General features: G+C 37.7%; 1 protein-coding gene across 1 annotated transcript; it reads left to right on the top strand.

Annotated features, from left to right (window-relative positions):
- Positions 1–91: 91 nt before the first annotated feature.
- On the top strand, positions 92–23,040 carry wipf1b (WAS/WASL interacting protein family, member 1b). Its single transcript, XM_067459149.1, has 9 exons — positions 92–214; positions 479–552; positions 13,918–14,003; positions 14,918–15,047; positions 15,372–15,521; positions 15,797–16,549; positions 16,641–16,856; positions 21,123–21,236; positions 21,412–23,040. The coding sequence occupies exons 3-9, from the start codon at positions 13,953–13,955 to the stop codon at positions 21,462–21,464; spliced, it is 1,467 nt and encodes a 488-aa protein (XP_067315250.1). The 5' UTR covers positions 92–214; positions 479–552; positions 13,918–13,952; the 3' UTR covers positions 21,465–23,040.
- Positions 23,041–23,827: the final 787 nt, after the last annotated feature.

The following is a 23,827-nucleotide window of genomic DNA, read 5'->3' as shown; positions in this document are numbered from 1 at the left end:
CTAAAATGAGTACTTTTGAGTTTATCAATTCGGAATTTAATCTGATAGACATGTTTGTCACATCTTCCACACATTCACGGTCTACTCTACACGGCTTGACAGATGTTTGAGCTGAGCTCGAGGCAGTCGTACACATCTGGAAACGTTGCATCACAGACGAATGTCCCGGATAAGGGAACGAAGAGTGTTGCGTTGGTGGAGGAAGAAAAACTGGGTAAAGAAAATAATTAGAATATATCACGTCTCATTCAAAACAACGAGCTGTACTTCCCTCATCTAAAGAGATGTGATACTGCTGAGACTGAATTGTTGCATGCCGTATTAAGCGATAAGCTTTGAATGTTATTCCAGTGAATGTGATGGGGTTGTAGGGCAGGCTGCACGCGCTGGGCGGAAACAGTGGGGAGAAGTTGTGTGTTTTCTGCTTTTCTGCCATGAAGGAGTGGCCCAAAACTTGAGTTCCTCTGTGTTTGTGCAGATGCTTCATGATGATGATCGTTGCTGCATTTGTTTCGTAAGTGGAGGACGCGAAGAAAAAGACGCAAACCACCGGTGAGTGTTTACGCAGCCTGTTGCTTTAAAAACGCGCGATTTAAGGCTCTAGTTTGTGTTTTGATATCCCCGTGATTTGTTTATTGCCGAAAACTTGTAACTGTTGTGTGGGTTTTTATTAAGTCTTCAGTTTAAACCCATTTTTATCCACAAAAGCACAAACGGTGCCAACTTTTAGAGGAAGTCTCCCCACAGGGTTGCCAGTTAGACCGTGTAGCCTATGTGGCAGGGAAAATAAGTCAAACAATTTTCTGTTGTTTAGAGACACAACACATCTTTAGTTTTGTCTTTCAAACAAATTCCACATTATTATAAAGGACCGTTGTCGTTTCACAATTACTTCAAATCTGGTTGTTGCTGTAGGAGCAGACGATTTCTTATTAGTAAACGACTCGTTCTTTTGAGTCGGATCTTTTCACTGAATCGGTTAAAATCAGACCGATCGATTTGTTACTTTTTGTGACATGCTCGGCTGGACCAGTGATTGAGATTATAATAAAATCAATATTTGGAGTGAGCTGTGGATTTCAATGATAATGCTCTAATGTTTACAACTTGATTGCATTTAAATTTTATCAAAATACGAGCTATAAAAACGTGGAGAAATGTTTTCAGCCAAAAGATTTAAATTAGTTTTAGTATTGTGTAATGTAAATCAAAAAGTATTAAGATAAATAAATTACTTTGTGAGCTAAATCATGGCTGCAACAAACCACCATTGTTATAGGCTACAGCTTAATCGAAATTAAACATTAAGGAAAAAGAAAAAAAAATCAATGTAGATGTCAGAAACCACGTGGTGAAGCAATTACAGTAGGCTATGCCTTAAAATAATGAATGAATCTGTGTTTTTTATAATTGATTAATTTAGGCTATTTATATTGTAACCGGTCTTTGAAATGAACTGTTTAAAAGAGTCGATTAGTCCAAGTGAGTTGGACTTCTGTGAGCATGTGTTTCTAATTGAAAGGCCATGGGGTCTCCACAGTGAGATACAAGTCATATGCTTTTCCTTTCCTTTTTTCGTTCCTTTTTTATTTTAAAATTCCTTTCTTCTGGTAAATCAAAGACCACATTATTTTGCACTGTCAATGTCACAAGGCATTTCAAACACAGTGTCATTGTTTTACTCTATTCATTCCTTTTAAATAGGATACCTCAAAGCTCTTTGTTTGTGTGTTATTTGGCTTGGGATTATGTAGATTTGTGTGTTTACTGATGTAGAATTGTCTTGTAAACACACTAGGCATGCCAATGTCAGTTTGCCTGACGAATTGCTACCATGAAAACGCTTGCTCGTTGAAAAGCTGAGAAATGTAGTTTTCGAGTGAGATTTCTTTCTTGTGTTAAAGACTTTTTACCGCATAGACTGTAACTGCTGATGGCAATGCCTATCCTTGCTCTTGATTTGTTTTTCATGTGGTTTCAGCTAGTGTGAAATGTGACACTATTAACTGTTGTTTTAAAATCACAGTGTGCTGTTGTGAATTTGAATCTGCAGTTTTAGTGAGAACTTATGAACAAGTCACTTTAGGCGTCATAAGTCACACAAATAGAGTTCTTTCTCTGCATTGACTTCCTCTCTTTGACAGTTGTTATAACTTCTACTTCTCTCTTGTCTGGTGGTTTAGCGTTCTATTTGGCCAGCCATTCAAAGAGTCAGAAATCATGTGATGAGATCTGAGATAATCCATTAGCATCTAGGCAGAGGTGTCAATATTATGCTGAGTTTCAGAAAGGAAGTGGACAATAAAGATTGCCTACAAAGTGATGGAAAGACAGAATAAGAGACAGTGGGCATATTATTTGCTGAAATGTACTTGCATTATGCTAGCTGAGCATTCGTAAGCTGCTTTTTTTGCTTCTGATGTGGTATTATAAGCAAACACTGCAAAGAGCAAATGACAGAAATTCTGCTTTACAACTTGACATGACACTTTCAAATAAACTAATGCATGGTTCTCTGTGGGTGGCCCCTTCCTGCCTGATTCTGCATGTATGATGTAGCAGGTTGTGGTTGAAGGACTCCTCCCATCTCTTCGGTTCTTATTTGAGTTCAAATTATTTAGAGAGGTCAGGATATCTCGGATTTAACCTTTAATTGTTGGCATTGGCCTTACATCTGGATTCCATGAATTCAGGGTCTTTGGCTGCACCTCAATAGAGCACCAGCCAACTTTTTCAGCTGCCTCAGTTCCGGAAGTATTTTTCCCAATCATTTTTTCCCACAGTGATATTTTGAAAAGTCTTTATTAAAGTCACAGACCAAATCAACCAGCTATGAGGTGAATCACAACATTATAAACTTTTAAAATTGGACAAAAAAAACAAAGGTACAAGAAAGCTGTGATTAAAGCAGAAGTTGCGATAGGCTTTTCTTCCCTATTGTGACACACACCCGAGTGAAACAGTTTCTTGTATATTATTTTAATTAAATATTACAAGGGCACATGAATAATAATACAAAATGATGGGACACAGATCAATCATTTATAATAAATACTTCAATATTCCTGAAAAAATGAAATTGATTTCATGGTGACATGGAAATAACTATGAAGCATTGTGAATGACAAATTAAAGACGACAGATAAATAAAATAACTATTGATTTAAAGATGTTGCTTGTGCATATAAACAACTTATTTTACATTTATTGAAAAATATGAATAAAATTACAAATATTTTGAGAGAGTTGGGAAGACTAACCTTATCAAGTCATTTGCTTTATGGGAGTGGGTGGCACTAAAGAGTTTTACTGACACAATTTGCTTGTTTTGATTCTCTGATTAGGGAGATTTCTCTGCAGAATCATGGGTTTAGTTTATCACTTGGAATTCCTCTGTGATTATTTAAAAAAATATGACACAACCTAATGAGAAAAGCCTGTACCATCGATAAATAACCTTGTAGCTATTGTTAATAATCAATTCCCCTATGGAAATTTTGACTTAAACCTGACTGTTGCACTTAAAGTTCTAAGACATCCTGAAAGGCTAAATAGGTGGGTTCCCTCTGGAATTTCCTATCGATTTTTAGAATATCATTTCATGTTTTGTTCTACAATATCAATTACTCACAAGTCATATGTCAAATGTGAAAGTTGCTTACAAGTTGCTATAGAGGACTCTAAGATACAATTCAGAACACCTGCAAATTGGGATGCAGCGTTGACTTTCTTGACTGCTACAGAGGTGAAATGCATTATGGGCTTGCATAAGACACTGGCACACTAAAACACACACTTGGCCTAGACTAATTCCAAAAAGAACATAATGTCTAGCCAAAGTCCCTGTTTTAGACATCATGACATTTCAGACTGCTGGATGTAGAGCACCATCCGGACAGTGCAGTGCATATCTAGCATCACATTCTCCATAGTCCATCTTCCCTGTTCTCTCTCACAAGACACATGGAATGTAAATATAATCTGTGTCCAGGAACTTTTACTGTGCACCACTTCTCATCTCTTCTTCACTACATATTAAATTCTTTTTCTCTCACCCCCTTTCTTCTTGTTTGTTCTCCCCTCTGTCATTTACACTTTTTTTTGCAGTAGTCTGCGTCATAAAGGTGAGGTAATTTTTCCACCACTATGATATGAACATAACTGTAAAAAAAACAACTAAACTAATTTAGAATTTAAACTATATATTAATTGTGAACTAATGTTCAGCTTTTCTTTTTAATAGTCCGCTTACAGCAGTCATCAAATGGTCCCAGACACAAAGATGTACCTAAAATTTTCCTCAAGGTGATTACTCACTAAAACACCCCACAGTCATCATGTTTTCAGGCCATTTCAAGTTTGATTTTAATGTGATAAAGCTGTGATAAATAAGTGGATGAACTGTATATTTATTTTTGAATTAGTCTTCCCATTGACTCCATCATTGTTTTCATTCAGGCCGATTCGAGAATGTGCACAAAAACAAGAGGCAGGATTTTTCACAAGAACCAATCATATCCAATAACAAACTGGTGGAGGCATTGCCTCCACTCACGTGACTTTCTTCCATTCATTCTCAATTACTACCTGTCAAACTCACCGCATGCTTTGGGGGGTCTGTTGAAAGTCAATGGACTCAGGGGAGGCAAGCCTTTCGTTGTAACTTCACCTGCGGGTGTCACAGTGTTACTTTTTTTAAAAACTATTTAAAAAAATACTTTTTAATGACACATTTTGTAATATTTGCTTTGTTTTATTTTTATATAAATAATTTATGTTTGTAATATCAATTATTTTTTCATCCATTTTTTGCCTCAGAGGAAACGCCCCTGGTGTGTTCAATTTCATCAAATCGATCAGACTTGACAAATCAAATCAATAATTTTATTTGACTTGAAGCAGTGCATGTCCTTCACATGTTTTACTTCTTTGTGCCATTAAAGTATAAATAGCGGTACCAGTATTTGTTTGCAATAAGCAAAGATTTAAAAAAAGCACACAAGCGCCACTACAGAAAGCAGGAAGTATCCAATTTGACAGACAATTTTTATTTAAACTCTTCTCCAACTGCAAGTTGCAAATCTTCCTAAACGGTTAGGTGAGGTGCAGCTAAAAGTTGAAAGTTGTATTTATTCTCTATGTTAGTCCACAAATACAGTTCACTTGAAGAAGTGAATGAAAAAGAGTGAGTGAATCAGAGCGCTGTTGAGTGTACATCGGCTGTACACTTGTTATTGCGGTGCAATGTGAGATAGAAAGAGTGCACTTGATAACACCCACTATGGTTTCGGACACCACTACAAATGGCAGTCCCCTGAAATAATGCCCTTTTTGAGGGTATAGGGAGCGATTTTTGGATCCAGCCTGTGAGTGAGGAGGCTTCTTGAAGAGTCATGAGCGAGGTTACACAGGTGTATCCTTGGCTTGTGTCCTAAGGGGATGAAGCTAAGATGTGAGTAAAGGAAACGAGAAGCACCCAAAACATCTGAACACTCCCTCATTTGGCTGTAAAATCAAAAAGCCCCACTTCAAACTCAGGCTATTGGTTTAGCTATATGTTGCTGTGTTTGTCTGGACTCTGGGGTGTGTTACCAGTACAACAAATCAACTCACTGCTTAACCACCATAGTATGTTGCATCACTGGAGAAATCAACTGGTTAGTCATGACTATTTCGCAAAACTGTAGTAACATGGCTGCACTGCCATCGTTTGTGACTGAAGAATAACAGAAAACTGAATAATGACATCACGCAAAGGGGGTGGAGGAATAACTTTAGCTAACTGTCACTCAATGATTTGAGACTATTATGGTTCAGTTACATGAACAACACAGCTATTTATTTTTTACCTACTTCACTATTTTTGTTCCCCATCATTGCTGTTTGTGAATGTTTATTGTAACTCAGAACGCAGTGTTTTAGGAAAAGCTGAATTCTTGAACTATGTTGTAATGCTGAACTTGTGACCATAGTTGGTTATCAATTATTTTAGGAAATGCAACCCTGGTTGGGATTCTCAAACAAACAGACATAAAAGTACAGTGACATGTCATAAATCTAATCAGCAGGGTTCATGAATATTTAATAGGTGATGAAACGTTCGGCTCTGTGGTCCTAACTGATTTTCCTGGTGTTAACTGCTAATGGAACCAAGCTTTTTTCTTTTCTTCCTACCACAGTCAAGCAAAACTAATATTTTAAAATCCAATGATTATTTCCCAAAAAAGTTATGTGTTTAGTATGGAATGTCAAAGCTGCCAATATTAAAAAATAAATAAATACATAAAGAAATATACAAAGAAATGTAAAAAAGCTAAAATAAATAAATATACATAGAAATGCAAAAAATAAAAAGGAATAATTATTTATACATTTATTTCAATATTTATTTTTTTCCATTTTTATTTATTATTTTATTTATTTCAACATTTATTCATTTCTATTTTTATTTATTTATACATTTATTTATGCATACATTTATTTATACATTTATTTATTTATGCATTTATTTATTTATGCATTTATTAATTATTTAATTTATTTATTTCTACATTTCTTTGAGTGTAGGGTAATGAGGAGGGCGGGTTTACCTCAGACATAGCAATCGAGCTCAGAGTAGGCAAGAGCAAAGCGTTGAGGCCACAGTGACACCTTGTGGTGTGGCTGAAATACAATAAGTACAGCCTACGGATGTTGATACGCTCTGTGATGAAGTACTTGGATATGTATATGGCCAAAATCTTATATCACGGGTTAAGTCATATAACTGTAGCCTACAGTGTTGTAAAATGTCCTGGGCTAACAAACATGAACAGCATCTTCAACAGATCTGATAACAGGGACTCTGAAATGGAGGCGCTTGATATTCTCTCACGGAAAGGAAGCAGCGCACATATAGGCTACAGTGAAGTCCACGCAAGCATATTGATCAATGCATTTAAAACGAGACCATGTTTTTCTATTAAGCGGTGGTAGTATTTAGCCTACTTCCATAAGCTCATGTCCAAACTTATTAAAAGTATGAGCGTCACGTTAATCCAAAAATGGTCCAGAAAAATAGCCTATCAATAATTATGCTGTTCCCTTGAACATGGTTTTCTGGGCCTGGTGTCTATAAAAGCTTTGACTAACAAGGACGTTTTTTTTTTCAGCTCTGAATCTTACAGGATATTTTTATATTACCATGACCTTTTATATAAGCTCAAGGGAAAGTTACTTTCACCCCTTTTTAGGAATCAAATGAATGGATTGAACTCACACATTACGATTATGACTTGCTGCCACCTGCTGTCTGTTTTAGTTTCATATGAAACATATTAAACGTATCACTTCATTGATTCCATCATGCCATATTTTTGGATTTACATGATGTTCATACTTTAAAAAAGGTTGTCCCTGGACATGAGTTTGTGGAAGTAGGCTAAAGACTACCACCGCTTAATAGAAAAACATGGTCTCGTTTCAAATGCATTGATCAATATGCTTGCGTGGACTTCACTGTAGCCTATATGTGCGCTGCTTCCTTTCCGTGAGAAAATATCAAGCGCTTCCATTTCAGAGTCCCTGTTATCAGATCTGTTGAAGATGCTGTTCATGTTTGTTTGCCCAGGACATTTTACAACACAGTAGGCTATAGTAAGGGTGATATATGACTTAACCTGTGATATAAGATTTTGGCCATATCCCTATCCAAGTCTTTACGGTGGCCCAGTAGTGCAGCCGTACTAAATAAAACACAACACAACAAAATCGCCACAACACAACGGAATTAAACCACAATGCAAAGAAATCGCCATAACACAACGGAAACAAGGCACAACACATGAAATCGCCACAACACAGCGGAAACGAGCCACAACACAACAAAATCACCAGAACACAACGGAATCATCAGTCATTTTAATTCATAAAATTATACGTTTCAACCACTTGGTGGAATTGGCAGACGTTTCCTTAGGTATCAAGCGCCGTGATCGCGAGTAAAAACGTTCACAGAATATGCAGCTAATGCATGTAGGTGAGTTTAAATTGATATTTCATGTCGCTATACAATGGTTCCACTCTTAAAACTGATCGTAATATTTATATCTTTGTAAGACTGGCCAATTTATAGAGCAATGGCTAAGAAAACTAACTTTTTTGCACTCCAAAAGACCCCTTGTGGTAGGGATTATTTCCGTTGTTTTGTGTAGATTTCTTTGTGTTGTGGTTTAATTTAGTACGGCTGCACTACTGCGCCACTGTAAGTCCTTCATCACAGAGCGTATCAACATCAGTAGGCTGTACTTATTGTATTTCAGCCACACCACAAGGTGTCACTGTGGCCTCAACGCTTTGCTCTTGCCTACTCTGAGCTCGATTGCTATGTCTGAGGTAAACCGGTGGGGTTTACCTCAGACATAGCAATTTATTACACTATGCTCAAATAAATGTAGAAATAAATAAATGCATAAATAAATAAATAAATGTTGAAAGGAATACATTTAAATAAATAGAAATTAATAAATGAATAAATAAATATATATGGAAATAAACAGTGGTGGGCTGTCAGGGCCATCAGGGCCTTCTCTGCTGGTCCTGTCAAAATCATATTTTATATATATATATATATATATATATTAGGCTTGGGCGGTATCCAAATTTTGATACCGTCAAACCTCCTCCCTATTTTACCTTGGTATACGGTATTACCGTGAATAATTAAAACATTATGATGTAAGGCTCAGACAGCGTCAACAAACTGTTGGCTTGGCTTATATATATATATATATATATATATATATAGGCCTATATTTTTATTTAATTTTTTACATTTGAGCCCCTGCCCCTGAGAAACTCTCTGCACGTTTTATGCTTACCGTTATGAGACAATTGTCAGACAATTGACTTTTTTTTTTTTTTGTGAGTCCCATGTCCACTTGATTTTTGTGGAGTTCATGCTTATTGCTTACATTGCCAGCTGTGTGACAAAAGGCTTCGGCAATATTACAGCATAGTCGGAGGGTGCGCCCGGTTTTTCATCCACGCAGCAGTTTCGGATATGCGCCCTTAGATTCAAGGTATTTCCATCTCTCGCGGTCATCTTTTTGTTGCACAATTTGCAAATTGCCTCGTCTGTATTTACCGTCAAAACCCAAAATACTTCCAAACTGCAGAAGTTGTGTTCTTTTTCGAGACCGAATAACTCAGTGCCCGACTCGCCGTCTTTTCCCCTCTCTCTCTCTCTCTCTCTCTCTCTCTCTCTCTCTCTCCCTCTCTCTCTCTCTCTCTCTCTCTCTCTCTCTCTCTCTCTCATCCACGCTGTCACAACAACGCATACACATATTTAGGCATTTAATAAATAAATAGTATTTAATATGTAAATAGTTTAATTAGTAAATATTTAATAATTAATTGTTGATCAGCAATATGTAAGTTCATCTGGTTTTTTTTTTGACAGTTTGACGGTATTGAAACTGATACCGTTGCTATTTTTAGATCCCGCGGTATACCATTTTACCGTATTACCGCCCAAGCCTAATATATATATATATATATATATATATATATATATATATATATATATAATATAAAATGTTACGATAATATTTCCAGAAAGAATGTATTTATTTTTGGTGTATTTTATGTCATCTAAACGCATCACAGCTCCGAGGACCAGCAGAATAGCTTGCCTTCCATTGAAGCTGCTATTTTCCATTGGACCATAGCTTTGACTGACGTGGGTCATTATTAAGCCGGGTGCACACTGTGCGATTTTGGCCACGATTTGGCCGTCTGAGAAAAATTTAGGAAATCCTAAAAGATTCCTCAAATCCTAGGCTAAAATCTGACGTCTTTGGTCGTTAGTTTGACATGTTCACCGGCCGCCGATTAATGAGCACTCCAATCAAATTTGACCTCAGACGAAATTCTGGCAGTGTCAGAAGATTTGGCACAGAATCCTGCAGTGTGACTTCTCCTACGACGACAGTCAAATATCTTGGTTTTTCAAGACAAACTATGACCAAAACGAGAGCTAGAAATGTATTTGTAGCCAGCATTTCAGTCCCGCGTGTAATGCAGCTCACTGTCACTGAACGCGTCATTCATTGATGATATAAAACTCAGGGTGAGATTTCTTGCCCGCGTCCGTTTTTAGCGCGCCTTCACTATCGTGCAGTCTGACATTAATGTCAACTGAGATCTTACAGTGTGACACGGGGATCATGTTCGTACAGTCTGACAAGGGACATTCGCAAAGGATTTTGAAAAATCGCACAGTGTGCAGGACCCATTAGCCAATCAAATTTTGATGTGTAGTGATTGAACTGCCCAGAGGCCCAGCAATGTGTCGGTGTGCTACTCCCTGCTGATGTCATCAGCCGTTTGAACTTTTCGTAGGTTGTGAGCGTTCTGTGTGAAATGAGTTATGGCCGCCGTGGATGACAGGTCTCGCGTGTACTTTTTGCTTGCCCCCTTCCCAACGAACACTATGAAAGCGAAGCTCGTAGCAGTATTGCGTACAGTGCATTATTGTATTATTGCATTGTGTGTGTGTGTGTGTGTGTGTGTGTGTGTGTGTGTGTGTGTGTGTGTGTGTGTGTGTGTGTGTGTGTGTGTGTGTGTGTGTGTGTGTGGACACAAATGTGTATTATGATGACAGTTACTACAAGGAGAGGGTGAAATATGAGGACATTGCCCATGTCCCCATTTTTCAAAATGCTTATAAATCATACAGGATGAGGTTTTTTTTAGAAAGTAAAAATGCGGAATGTTTACTGTAATGAGTAGGTTTAGGGGCAGGGGCAGTGTAAGGGGATAGAAAAGACGGTTTGTACGGCATGGGGTGTGTTGATCGTTAGTGAAGGCCCTGACTGAAACCCCACAGTACGCTATTGGAAATAAATACATAAATATGGAAATAAATGTATAAATAATTAATCATTTTAGTTGTTTTGCTTTTCATGTATATACATATATTTTGTTGCTTTCTGTTTTTTTTTTTTTTTACATTTCTTTGTATGTTTATTTATGTTTTTTTTTTTTTTTTTTTTGGCAGCTTTGACATTCCATAAGGGGATCTCAAACATTTCTAGAAGTGATGATTAAATGATTGCTAACTCCACTTTTCCAAGTAGTGGCTGCATTTTAGTGATATCCGTAACAAAGATATCAGTCAAGATCAGCAACTGAAATCCACATAATTGTTTATGAAAATATGCATGTCTGAGTTTTACTGTATGATGACCTTTTTTGCACGCCATCAGGAGGTTTGCCCACTTCACAGCGAGCCAAACTGACCGGACGTCTGCTTACCTCTGAACAAAAAAATGCCTGAGAGAGAGCGAGAGAGCGAGAGAGCGCGAGAGAGAGAGAGAGAGAGAGAGAGAGAGAGAGAGAGAGAGAGAGAGAGAGAGAGAGAGAGAGAGAGAGAGGGGAAGTGAAAGAGAGGAAAAAGAAATGTAGTGTGATGTGGCTGTCTGTAAGACACCCTTGAGAGATCTTGATTATGAAAGAGTAGACATTTTAAAGAGCTTGTAAACCGTGAGTGTGTTTCAGTGTTTGTGTGTCTACTTGTTCTCGTCTCATCTGTGTTCACACTTCTGGTTTTAAATCTTTTATTGTTTCTTTGCCATCTTTGTCTGGACAATATTAACTATGGATGTGTGTTTATGAAAGAGATTGAGAAGTGAGAGGTATAATGCTGTAGCTCTTCCTGTTTATGATCTCTTCCGGATGTCAGCAGTATAAGGGACTTTCATTGAACTTGCACATAAATTAAAAATAAAGTGTGTAATTTTTGGCATGAAGAAAGAATGTGATAGAATAGTGCATGTGGTGCTAAAACACTTTATTTATTACTGTATATGTGAGTGTGTGTGAGAATGTTATGAGAACGAGTCTATTACAGTGTTATTTCTGCATTGCCAACATGCACAATAAAGGATCTTGGTCTATAGCACAATGGAGTATTTTAATACACTGTCCATCCCCTTCAAAATGTTGTGGCTATGTGAGGCCACTTTATTAAGGTTATGTGGTGTGGTTAGTACCAGTGATTTAGAGAATTATTTTTTTTTTTACGTGAGAAATGTGATGTTTCAGTTGGTGCTATTTGTGCTACGGTCGGGTTTCCTGTTTATGGTGTTTAAGCAACATTACAAGGTCAAAGATAATACGCTGAATGACAAATATGACTTTTCCATGAAGTCAACGTGCAATCAAAATGAACAATTCCTTTTTTTTAATAGAATATTGCAGTACTTATTATTATTAATGATTTATCCGTGGACATATTTATTATTATTATTATTAAACATAATCTTTAATCTTTGTTCTGATGGACATAACAAGTCTGCATTTTTTCTTGTTAGAATAGCTGCTTCACTTAGATATACATAACAATAGGAAAGACTATTGCAACTTACGTTTCATTCTGACTTAAAAATCTAGGCTGACTTGTTGCTTCGGTGCCTTATCAGGCAATGACTTATAAGGCAGCGTAAGCGCGCTAAGGTACCTCACGAAAGACTTCTGAGGCAGCATAACAGTAGAATGATCTACAACAAAATAGAGCGAGCTTTGGTGAGAACTAAACAAACATTTAATTACTACTGTAGTAATTTCTTGCTATAAATGACATCAGAAGTGGCAAACATACATTTACACACAAACTAGCAGCAACCTCAACTTTCAGACACCATCTTGATTTTTTTAGTTCAACTGTCATCGAATGGAACGCACAGGATTGTGGGATATTAAAGGCAGTGAAGGATATATCTAGGCTGCCTTCAAAAATTGATCAGATGAAGGTCTCTCAGGACACAGGAAGTGAATCTAACATTGGATTCGGACGCACCTTGATGCCTTCCTACCTTGAAATGTTTCCTGCGAAGGCAGCATTTTCCAGTTTTTGGATACAGCAATTGTGCCACTCAGAGGTCATAGAAATGAGGTCTTTGTATTAATATTGGTTTCATGTAGTTTTGAAAAACTTAAATTCTGTGCCATTTTATATGTAAAGTTTAAATTTAATTACTCTAAATATGTCATGATGTGCAACCATCAAATAAAAAATAATAAATACATTTTCTGTATTCCTTTATTTGCAGAAATTTGTATAAACTTATTTTAAATATTTAAGGTATTTAGAAAAAAGTATTACATAATTGGTAGACAAATGTTTTTCAAATATTAATAAGCAGTGAAGATGTTTGGTAAAATATTGTTTTTTCTAAGAAATAATAGGCAAATAAAAGATTCCAATCAACAGGTATATTTCACCCCAAAATTAAATTTAGCTCATGATTTACTCACCCTCAAGTCATCCTTGGTGTATATGACATTCTTCTTTCAGACGAATACAATCAGAGTTATATTAATAAATGTCCTGGCTCTTCCAAACCTATAATGGCAGTGAATGGCAGCCCAAAATTTGCTACCATTAAAAAAATAATCCACACGGCTCCAGGGGGTGAATAAAGACAAAGAAAGAAAGTGATTTTATGTTTTGTTTTGTTTTTTTGTCAGAAAAATATCCATATTTAACACGTTATAAAGTAAAATGTCTAGTTTCCGGCCGACCGCCTTCCATATTCGATTTACGGAGCTGAAGTATGAATACATTTTTATAATGGATGCACTTTTTTGGTCTTCAAATTTTGGGCTGCCATTCATTGCCATTATAAAGCTTGAAAGAGCCAGGACATCTTTTAATATAACTGGGATTATATTCATCTGAAAAAAGATTGTCATATACACCTAAGATGACTTGAGGGTGAGTAAATTATGGAATTATCTATATCTTTAATAAAATAACCATCCTGAACTTCATAACACTCTGGAAACCACTCAACATTATGACAATGATTTTTGCAAGCGACACAATTTATTTTTGAAAATATATAAATATATAAACATTATTTTTCTGTTCATCAGGTCTCAGTCAGAGGAGGTGACACCAAGGAGAAAAGATGCCGGTGCCTCCTCCACCTCCCCCTCCCCCACCCCCCACCTTCTCTCAGGTACACACAAATAAACACACACACATTGGTCTGGAATAGACTACACAACTTTTTAAAATTTGAGGCTTTAAAACACTAGGCATCATATACTTGCCGACTTTAAAAGTGGCATTATACACTAAACAAATGAGGATCACACACTAACAGACTTTCAAGTCGTTCTGAACACAACTCACACAGAAACATGCACCTTATTGCAAGGTGATGCATGACAAATAAAAAACAATAGCTGCGTCCTAATTCAGGGGCTTCACCTTCAAAGGACTCAGACTTGTTAAATGGGACGGTCTAGGCTACAGATGATTGTTCTTGGCGACTTGCAACTGTGACAGCTACCGTTGATGAGGGGCGGAAATGTTCGGACGTTTTTGAAAGTTATATTCAATAGTCTCAAAAAAAAATAGGTTCAAACCCTGTCTAAATATGTTCACAGTGGCCCATTTATGTACATAATAAAGAGTTTAAACTATATAAAATCACATCTTGGTAATCTATGTGAACATTTGAGCTATTCTATATCATTAGATGCATTATTCGAGCTAGTTGAATCTCAATAAAAGTGTAATCCAGCATTTTCTCTACAATAAACCCTGTCGTCCCTGGTGCGTAAAGAATTCTGGGATAGGGTAGGATGTGAGGGATCCAGCTGTTGAATCCTTCATTGCCTGGGAAATGAAGGACTCTTTTGAAGGATCCTTCGAATTGGGACAGCCTTCATTGTCCTGCTCAGCTGTCTAAAATCTGCAGACTGGATTGGACTTTCTTCAACTAGTATTGACTTTTCCTGACTGCAAATTGGGGCAAATATCCGGGCGAGTGTTGTGTAGTGTATTCCAGCTTTAAGTGGAGAAGTCATGAGGCAGCATTGTTTTAATGATTTCTACACTTTTAATGATATCTATGCTTGCTCGCAGGCAAACACTGAGAAGCCTGTCTTGAATAAATCGGAGGAGAAGGGTAGGAATGCTCTGCTGTCGGACATCAGCAAAGGAGCAAGGCTGAAGAAGGCGGTTACTAATGACCGTAGCGCCCCAATACTTGACAGTAAGAACTTGCATCTAATGGATTTACACTAAAATTAATAACTATATTTAAACAGGCTTTTTTTTCTGCTGTACCTTTTTTTTTAACTACTATGTAATATACCTTTCTTATGATTGGCAAACGAGTAGCAACGCTTATTGGTTGCAGGTTTGCTCTCCAGTCCAGGTTGTATAAATTGTCACATGTTGTTGTTTGAAAAAAAAAAAAAAAGTATTATTCATGTTAATTTACGCTTTTACAATTAAATGTGAAACAAGTAGCAACACTTACTGGTTGCAGATTTGCTCTCCAGTCCAAAATATTAAATTTGTGTTTGTTTGACAGAACCCAAAGGTGGTGGAGGAGGAGGTGGGCCTGGAGGGGGAGGAGGTGGAGGTGGAGGTGGAGGAGGGGGAGGGTTTGGAGGTGGAGCTCCAGGTGGTCTGGGTGGACTCTTCCAGGGGGGCATGCCAAAGCTACGCTCCACTCGAGATGGTAAGAGCGTACAAATATTTAAAACATAATGTTCTGTCCACTTACTTCACCCTCACTAGGGATTGAGTGATCTACAAATCTTGACCAATGTGAGTGATATGGCTGCTGATATTATAACCCTTGACTGTTTTATAATAATATTTGTAACATACAATGCAATATAATTATGAAATACAATTTAATATTTCCTTGCAAATGCAGAAAAAGGTCTATTTAGAAAAGAACTTCACAATTATAATAGATTATATATCTAGATTATTTGCTCTCTGTTTCAGACTCTAGTAGTGTCAGACCTCCAGTTCTGCCACCCGGGGCTCGTAGCACCGGTCCACGGCCCTTTGGAGCAGGACCTGGCTCTGCCCCTCGTCTGCCTATGCAACGCACGGAATCTATTGACCCTCCACGCCCACGGATGACCCCACCCCGTCCTGAAACACCAGGGGGCCCTCCTCCACCTCTTCCAAGTGCCCCTCGGCCATTTCAGAGTGGCGCACAGAACAGGGGGCCGCCTTCACTTCCAGGAGCTCCCCGCCTGGGTTCTGCCCCAACACCTCCACCTCCAAATCCCCCTGGACGGCAGCCTGCTCCTCCACCGGTGCCAAATATATTTTGTCGTCCTCCTTCGATTCCTTCACCCTCTGCTGGTCACGCCGGACGGCCCCCTCCTCCCCCTGCACCTGGTCGAGGTGATGACCGTCCTCCACCTGTTCCCCCTGCAAATCGTTCTTCTTTGCCACTCACACGGGACAGCCCGCCACCTCCACCTCCTCCATCAGCAAGTAGTAAACCTACTCCGCCTCCGACACCTGCTCCCGCCTGTCTGCGGGCACCTGTAAGTGCAGCACCTCCACTGCCACCAGGACGTCCAGGCTCGCTTTCTCCCGAGGAGCATACCCCACGCCTTCCCGAGCGGAACCTTTCACTTGGCTCGCACCCTCCTGCCCCTCCGCCTGGACGATCTGGACCTCTTCCTCCACCTCCTTCTGAGAGACCGCCTGCACTGGGTAGAAATGCAGGTGGACGATCAGGTAAAGGAGGAGTAGTGGCAAGTTGTTGCAGGGTGATCTAGAAATCAATCATTTTATCATTAATGTGTCCTTTTTTTGTTTTTGTCTACAGGTCCTCTTCCACCTCCACCTCCTTCGAGTCGTCCAGGAGGAGGAGGGGGAAGTGTGAGGTCATCACCAGCCCCTCCTCCGCCAAACAGACCAGGTGTGGAGCCTCACCGTGGTGGCAGTAGACCACCGCTCCCACCAGACAGACCCTCCTCTGGTCCACTGCCCCCTCCTCCCCCACCTATGGGCAATGGATACCACAATCAAGGGCATCATATAGGTATTGAGCCATTCATATGCTTGTTTAATGGATTATGGATTTTTGATAATTACCTTTCATGTAGTGTGTAACAGTTCTAAGTGACTGAAAATATTCACAAAGTTTTAAATCTGAAAGTGAACCATATATAATGTTATTGTCTCTCAAATGTAAGTTAACTCTGAGTCAATTAAACAGATCATTTTTCAAACGGATTACAAACCGTTTCATTGTGACGTCAAGAAAAAATATTAGCATATTGCCTGTCCACATGAGCAGACACCAGGGAAAAATTAATCCCCCTCAAACACTGCAGCACATATGGGATAGCATCATGTCGAGAAGACCCTGTACTCTACAATATCTTTATTGTGTTTCATATTGTGTATGTATTGGTGATGTGTCGTACATGAATGAGTCGTTCATTTTGAAAGAATCTTTAATATGATTTGAGAACGACGGGTTTTCTCAGAGTCATGCAGAGTCATTCAAATAATGCTCGTTGATCACACCTCTTGTGCAGTAGAATATACAGAGCAGACTCCCCAGACCAATGTTCAATTTTAAATTGAGCTTGGTCTGGTGATAGCCAGACAAGTGGGCTGCAGTATTACCTAGATTACCTAGAGACTAGTGTCTATTAAGGCAGATTGTCTGTCTGTCTTCCAACTTTATGTAAAGATAAAGGATGGAGCAAGATTTGTTTTGCAAACGTTAATGTTACATCAGTCATTCATGTTAGTGCTGAGCTATCATATGCGCTGTTATTGATACAGTTCCCGCATATGCACTGCAATAAATTAGAAACACACACACACACACACACACACACACACACACACACACACACACACACACACACACACAGGTTTGTTGAGGAACACTCCACTTTATTTGAAAAAGGCTAATTTTCCAACTCCCCTAGAGTTAAACAGTTGAGTTTTACTGTTTTCGAATCCATTCAGCTGATCTCCAGATCTGGCTGTATAACTTTTAGCATAGCTTAGCATAGATCCTTGAATCAGATTAGACCGTTTGCTTCTCACTCAAAAAGTGACCAAAGACTTTCAATATTTTCCTATTTAAAACTTTAAACTAAAATGTAAACTTTCAAACTCTTCTGTTGTTACATCGTGTACTAAAACCGACGGGATATTAAAAGTTGTGATTTTCTCTCGCTCTCATTCCTGCATAATAATCCAGGAACTTTGCTGCCGTACCATGGGTGCAGCGGCGGAAAGATATTACGCAGCGCCTGAAAATAGGCAAACTTCTGTAAAACAAAAACAAAAAAACAACCAACGTGACAAACTGCTTGCACAGGGAGCGTGCTGGAGCTATTTTCAGGTGCTGTGTGAGTAATATCATTGCACTGCTGCACCCATGCTACGGCAGCAAAGTTCCTGGATTATTTCACAGGAATGAGAGTACAGTTCCTAGCCATATCAGTCTAGAAAATCACAACTTTTCATTTTATGTCGGTCTTAGTACACAATGTAATACAGAAGAGTGAAGTTTTAAATAGAAAAAAGTTATCTAAATTATCTAAATACTACACTAAATTAGTCTTTGGTCATTTTTGAGTGAGATGATAATGGTCTAATCAGATTCAATAATCTGCTAAAATACCCTAATTATAACAGTTGAATTACAGAATTACAAATTACAGTTGAAACATCTCATAATGTACCTCAAACTGAGTAGCATCACTGAGAAACGTCCTGCGCAAGGTTCGGGTTGAATAACTAGTTCTTCCAATGTTTCATCATTAATTTAGACTCCAATGGGATTGGTGTAAAATCAAGGTCATCGTTACTGTGTGCATTAATCGCTGAGCTTTAGGAAGCCTCTCTAGAAGGTAATGGCCGTTTGTTTCCGAAATTAGCGCTAGACCAATCCCAACAGACTGGTCCATCTGACCAATTAGAGCAGAGTAAGCTTGTGGAAAGGAGGGATTTAGAGAGTATGTTGAACATTGTGGTGATGTGCAATGTATATTATGAGAAAATGAAACGTTTTTTTGACCTGTGATGCATGCAAACCTGTTGTTGGAGACTTTTAAAAAAACTTTAAAATAGTATAATAGTGGCACTTTAAGAGTGTAGAGTTCACCAAGAACAATTACCATGTATTCTAATATTCTGTTTCTCAATTGTACAACTTACCAGAGGTTAAAGGACACTACTCCCATTTGCTTGTTGAAATGTTGGTCTCAAAAATATTAGCATTATTAAGTAATTGGTCCTACCGTTACTACTATAACAGCTTTCACTCTTCAGGGAAGGTTTTCTAATAGATAATGGAATTTGTCAGTGAGGATTTGTTCCATTTCAAACATTTGAGCATCAGTGGATATTGGGCATTGTAATCTGGCTTGCAGTCCGGGTTTTAATTAATCTCAAAGCCATTCAGATCTGGATTTTGTGCAGGGTAGTCAGGCTCTTTTACACTTGACTCAGTAGGCAGTTTCCTGGTGGCATCATATGACAGTACCACGCTCTAATCGGTGAATTACAAGGGGAATTTGCATGAATTTGCATGTGTGAACTGAACTGATTTTGTGTGGTCCAACAAGACATTTAATAAACAAGACAGGCTATTTGCACATAATGTAAATGTTAAAAATCTACTCCAGTAAAAACATTTTTAAGGAGGACCCACCCACGTACGTTTTTTTGCTTCTGCAAATACAACGAGCATACGATCAAGAAGTTAAAATAAATGTTAAAATAAATGTAAAAAAACAAACAAGAAATCACTTAATCACTTGTTGGCGTCCCCTTGAAACATTTCCGTTGTGGTCTGTGCTGTTTGCAGCGTTTCTGTATTTGGTTTGCGTCATGAGTATTTGCAGCATATGTGTTGTCAAACTGATGATGTTTTTCTTAATTTGCTAGTGTTTTTTTATTTGCATGTGTTCTCTTCATTTGCAGCATGTTGAGCTCTGTTGGCCACCGAAGTTGTTGTTTCAGGGTTTTTCTCAATCAGCTCCTTAGTGTAGTAGTCAAGACACTGCAGTCTGTAACTTTTTTTTGGTTAAAAATGATCCAAAATCAATTTGAGTAAGTACATAACCAGCCGATGTTCAAAACTATCTCTTTAGCTTGATTGACAACGGTGAGCTTGTAATAATGTATCCTAATTTGAGTGGTACTGGTAGCTTTCCACAGGAAATTCAAGCATGGCCCCGTTTGTCTTTGCGTCATTTCATCATATCTTCATACATAAAGAAGGAGTCTGGCTAGTAGTATCACATGTGAAGATGCTGCAGGTGGCGGATCATTTATAGCCTATTCTCACAGCAGCTGGAATAATTAAAAGTATAATTTTGATAGTGCATCGGTGATTGTCGTTTGGACCTTTCTGGATTACAGTGACAACTGAATATTCACCCGTAGTCAAAAGCTAAAAATTAGACTGTACAGAAATTGAAATCTATGGGTAACGCTACCACACACTAAATAAACTGTCATGCGATGCTGATGTTGTTATCATTAACTATTTGAGAACAAAGTATAACAATAATAATAATTTGCACGGTTTGATGTGAAATGAGCGAAGCGATCGTTAGATTTAATCACCATTGGTAATGTGATTTATTGTAATGCCGTTTTTCTCAGTTGGTCAGAACAAAAGTGGCATTACTCTGAACCGTTTTTTTAAAAACTTTATTTTTATAAACTGAGGAATTATAATTAAATTATTTTGTGAGAAATTGACGGTATTTCACAAATGCTGTCAATAGAATGTGAATGTGTTTGGACCCCAGCATATGCTTTGAAGTCACAATTTACTTCTATTTAGCTGTAAATAACACTCAATGAACTTGGATGCGCAGATTCTCTCTCTCTCTCTCTCTCTCTCTCTCTCTCTCTCTCTCTCTCTCTCTCTCTCTCTCTCTCTCTCTCTCTCTGTGTGTGTGTGTGTGTGTGTGTGTGTGTGTGTGTGTGTGTGTGTGTGTGTGTGTGTGTGTGTGTGTGTGACATCAGGACACAAATGTGTACAATGACATGGGTATGACATAGGTATTACAAGGAGAGGGTGACTTATGAGGACACTACCCCAATGTCCCCATTTTTCAACAGGCTTATCATACAGATTGAGTTTTTTTTTTTGTTGAGAAAGTAAAAATGTGCAGTTTCCGGTGATGGTTAGGTTTAGGGGTAGGGGCAGTGTAGGGGGATAGAAAATGCGCTTTCTACTGTATTAAAACCATTACGCCTATGGAATGTCCCCACAATTCACAAAAACAAACGTGTGTGTGTGTGTTTGATTTATTTATTCAAGATGAGTGGGAATCACGCTTCACGTTCCGACCTGTATCAGACCTTCCACCTCCAGAGCCCTACATTCCCTGTCAGAAGACCTATCCTAGCAAACTGGCCAGGAACGAAAACCGAGGTAACCACCCACAGCCTTGTTTTCTCATCTTATGTTCTTTTGTTGCTATGCACATTGACAAAACTGAGCCGCAGCTGTCGCTTCCTCACGCCAGTGAATACATTGAATAACATTCGGCACAATCCATTACCCATGTGTTTAAGTGCGTGTGTTTGTATATTTCTGTCTGTTTCAGGTTCAGTAAAGAAAGAGCGGGGTGCACCTCCCCTCCCCCCCATACCTAGGTGAAAGAAACCATTTTTTTTTTCTCAGGGCCTGACAATCCTTCCTTTATTCGATTATCTTGTTTTCTCTGGTACTGTCTGTTTCTGATATTTTTCAACCAGAGTAGTTCTTTAAAATATCCAAATGTATGATATAACCATAAAAAACAGTACATGGTGTTCTATGATAGACAGCATATTTTTTATAGCATTTTGTTTTTGTTTTAAAGATTAGTACATATTTTCTATTATGACTAAGTGATGAGCGCTACAGCGATACTACAACTAAGTTTGACTTTATTTTTGAGTGTTTTTCATTGGAGCAATATGAATTATTGCAGCAGTTTATTGCCCTTTAGGAGAGTAGTGAAAGTTTCAGTTGTCTGTCTGTCTTCTTCATCAGTGTTTGTTAGACATTCCTTAATGTAATAATAAAGGAGGACTGCAACAGTCAGTTGTATTCCTCTTAGTAAAGCATTGGTAAATTTTTGGTGAGTTTTGACTCCCCCTACCTTCCTGTTTTCACAAAACACAGTAGGAATATAGCGTTGATACTTCAAAGGTAAATTGTCAGGGGACTATATCAATATCAGACTGTAATGTAATGAATGTGTGTTTGCTTTAGTACCATTATGTGTGCATGTGATAGTGGTGATAAGGGCCAACACATCATACATGTGGAATGTTCTCCATTGTGCAGAGTTGCAGTCTGTCAGTACTCTTATGTTGATCCTGTAGCAGTGTAAAGTGTGGACTGAGCTTATGGGGAAATGAGGATGTCCTTTATTAAAGGCTCTTTAGGTCAACCCCCATTTAAACAATTTTGAGAGCTGATGTTGTATAGGACTTAATAATCTTTAAATGAAAAATGATTTGCCTTAAAATCCCATGCAAGTGTGTCTGGATTCTGGATTCTATCTGTAAGGCAAAAATTTTATATTTTATGACGTATGTATGCACTTACTTGTTTTGTTGATGTTAGCGCAGTATTATGTTGCCTTATGTATGTTTCTCAGACATGTGCCTGTCAGGAAATATAGTGTGGTTTTTTTCATGTTTTTTTTTTCTTTTTCTTGACTAAAGCTTACTGTATATTTGACTAAAATGCTTTACTAAAAGTATAATCAACAAGTGTATCAATCTTTGAACTTTGAATTACATTTTATTCGTTTTTTTTCCCATTTATGAACTTATTGAAAGAATCCAAGTCCCAAGGAATGGCTTGGTTTATGCTGTCTCATGTTCGTTTACAAAAAAAGGAGTTGCAAAAGCCTTCTAATGAAACATTAAGGAAAATTACATTTAAACAAGTGATATATGCAAAACACCATAACCTCTGAAGCATCTTGAATTAGACTGAGAGAAGACAAAAAGAAACAACAATATGCCACCAACATCATTAGTAATACTTATGTGTTTTCACACTCCATGACACTGCTGTGTGACCAGAGGCTTAATGTGGTACTTCAGATGTTCTCTTTGCTCATACAACAACAAACTATGTTGTTTCATTTGTATATTTACTTCATTATGAGCAGTCTTTTGCTATTCTGGTGTGCCAAATATGTTGTTTTCTAAATAAACATGCAATAGATACTGAATTTTGTCTTTCATTTAAATAATTGTGCATTTCTGTGCTTTTCAGTTCTTATAAAGCACTTGCATTTTCAGTAGGCAATGTTTAATGATCTTTGTAATCATGTTCTTTGTCTCACTTGTATTTTTATTTTATTTTTATTTTTATTCTGCAGCAAAGCACATGTCACTCAAGAAGTCTGATTCTCTAAATTGATTCATCTATCAGTTGCTGCACAATCTCTCTTTTTTTTTTAAATAATTCATTAAGAAAACCTAAGCGAGTGTGGTTTAGTTTCATTTGAAAGTATTGCAACTTCCACTGATCTACACACCCAAAAAACATTGAATTCAGTGATTCGACCTTTTTTGATTAATAAATTAATAAATGAAAGGAATTCCGCTCTGTTTTAAAGTCAAAAATAGACTATGATGTGGTAGTCTCACAGATTTGAATGGTAAAGGGGAAAAAAATGCCAAAAAAGTCTTCCTTTTTCCTATGGACACAAGATTCATAGAATTTGGTAAGCATAGAGGGGACATTACAATATAAAGAATTTCTCCATAAAGTTGAACAAAATGTATTATTTTTGTTGTTAATTAACTTTAAAGACTTCTTCAGTGATTCCATCGATTACATTTAGGTATTTTGCTATTTTTTTTTTTGTTTAAGGATGTAATATTTACCATACAAAATGGTTTTGCTTCTGTGTGTAAAAGAAAATCTTTTAGAGATCTTTTGTTATATTTCTTTGGACAAAAAGAAAATCACTAACATCAGAACACAATGTTTAAAGATAAATTACAAATGAG

The sequence above is a fragment of the Pseudorasbora parva genome, chromosome 12, assembly GCF_024679245.1.
Source record: "Pseudorasbora parva isolate DD20220531a chromosome 12, ASM2467924v1, whole genome shotgun sequence".
NCBI classification, from domain to species: domain Eukaryota; kingdom Metazoa; phylum Chordata; class Actinopteri; order Cypriniformes; family Gobionidae; genus Pseudorasbora; species Pseudorasbora parva.
Note: the sequence above shows the minus strand (reverse complement) of the source record. Positions and strands in the feature narration are given on the sequence as shown.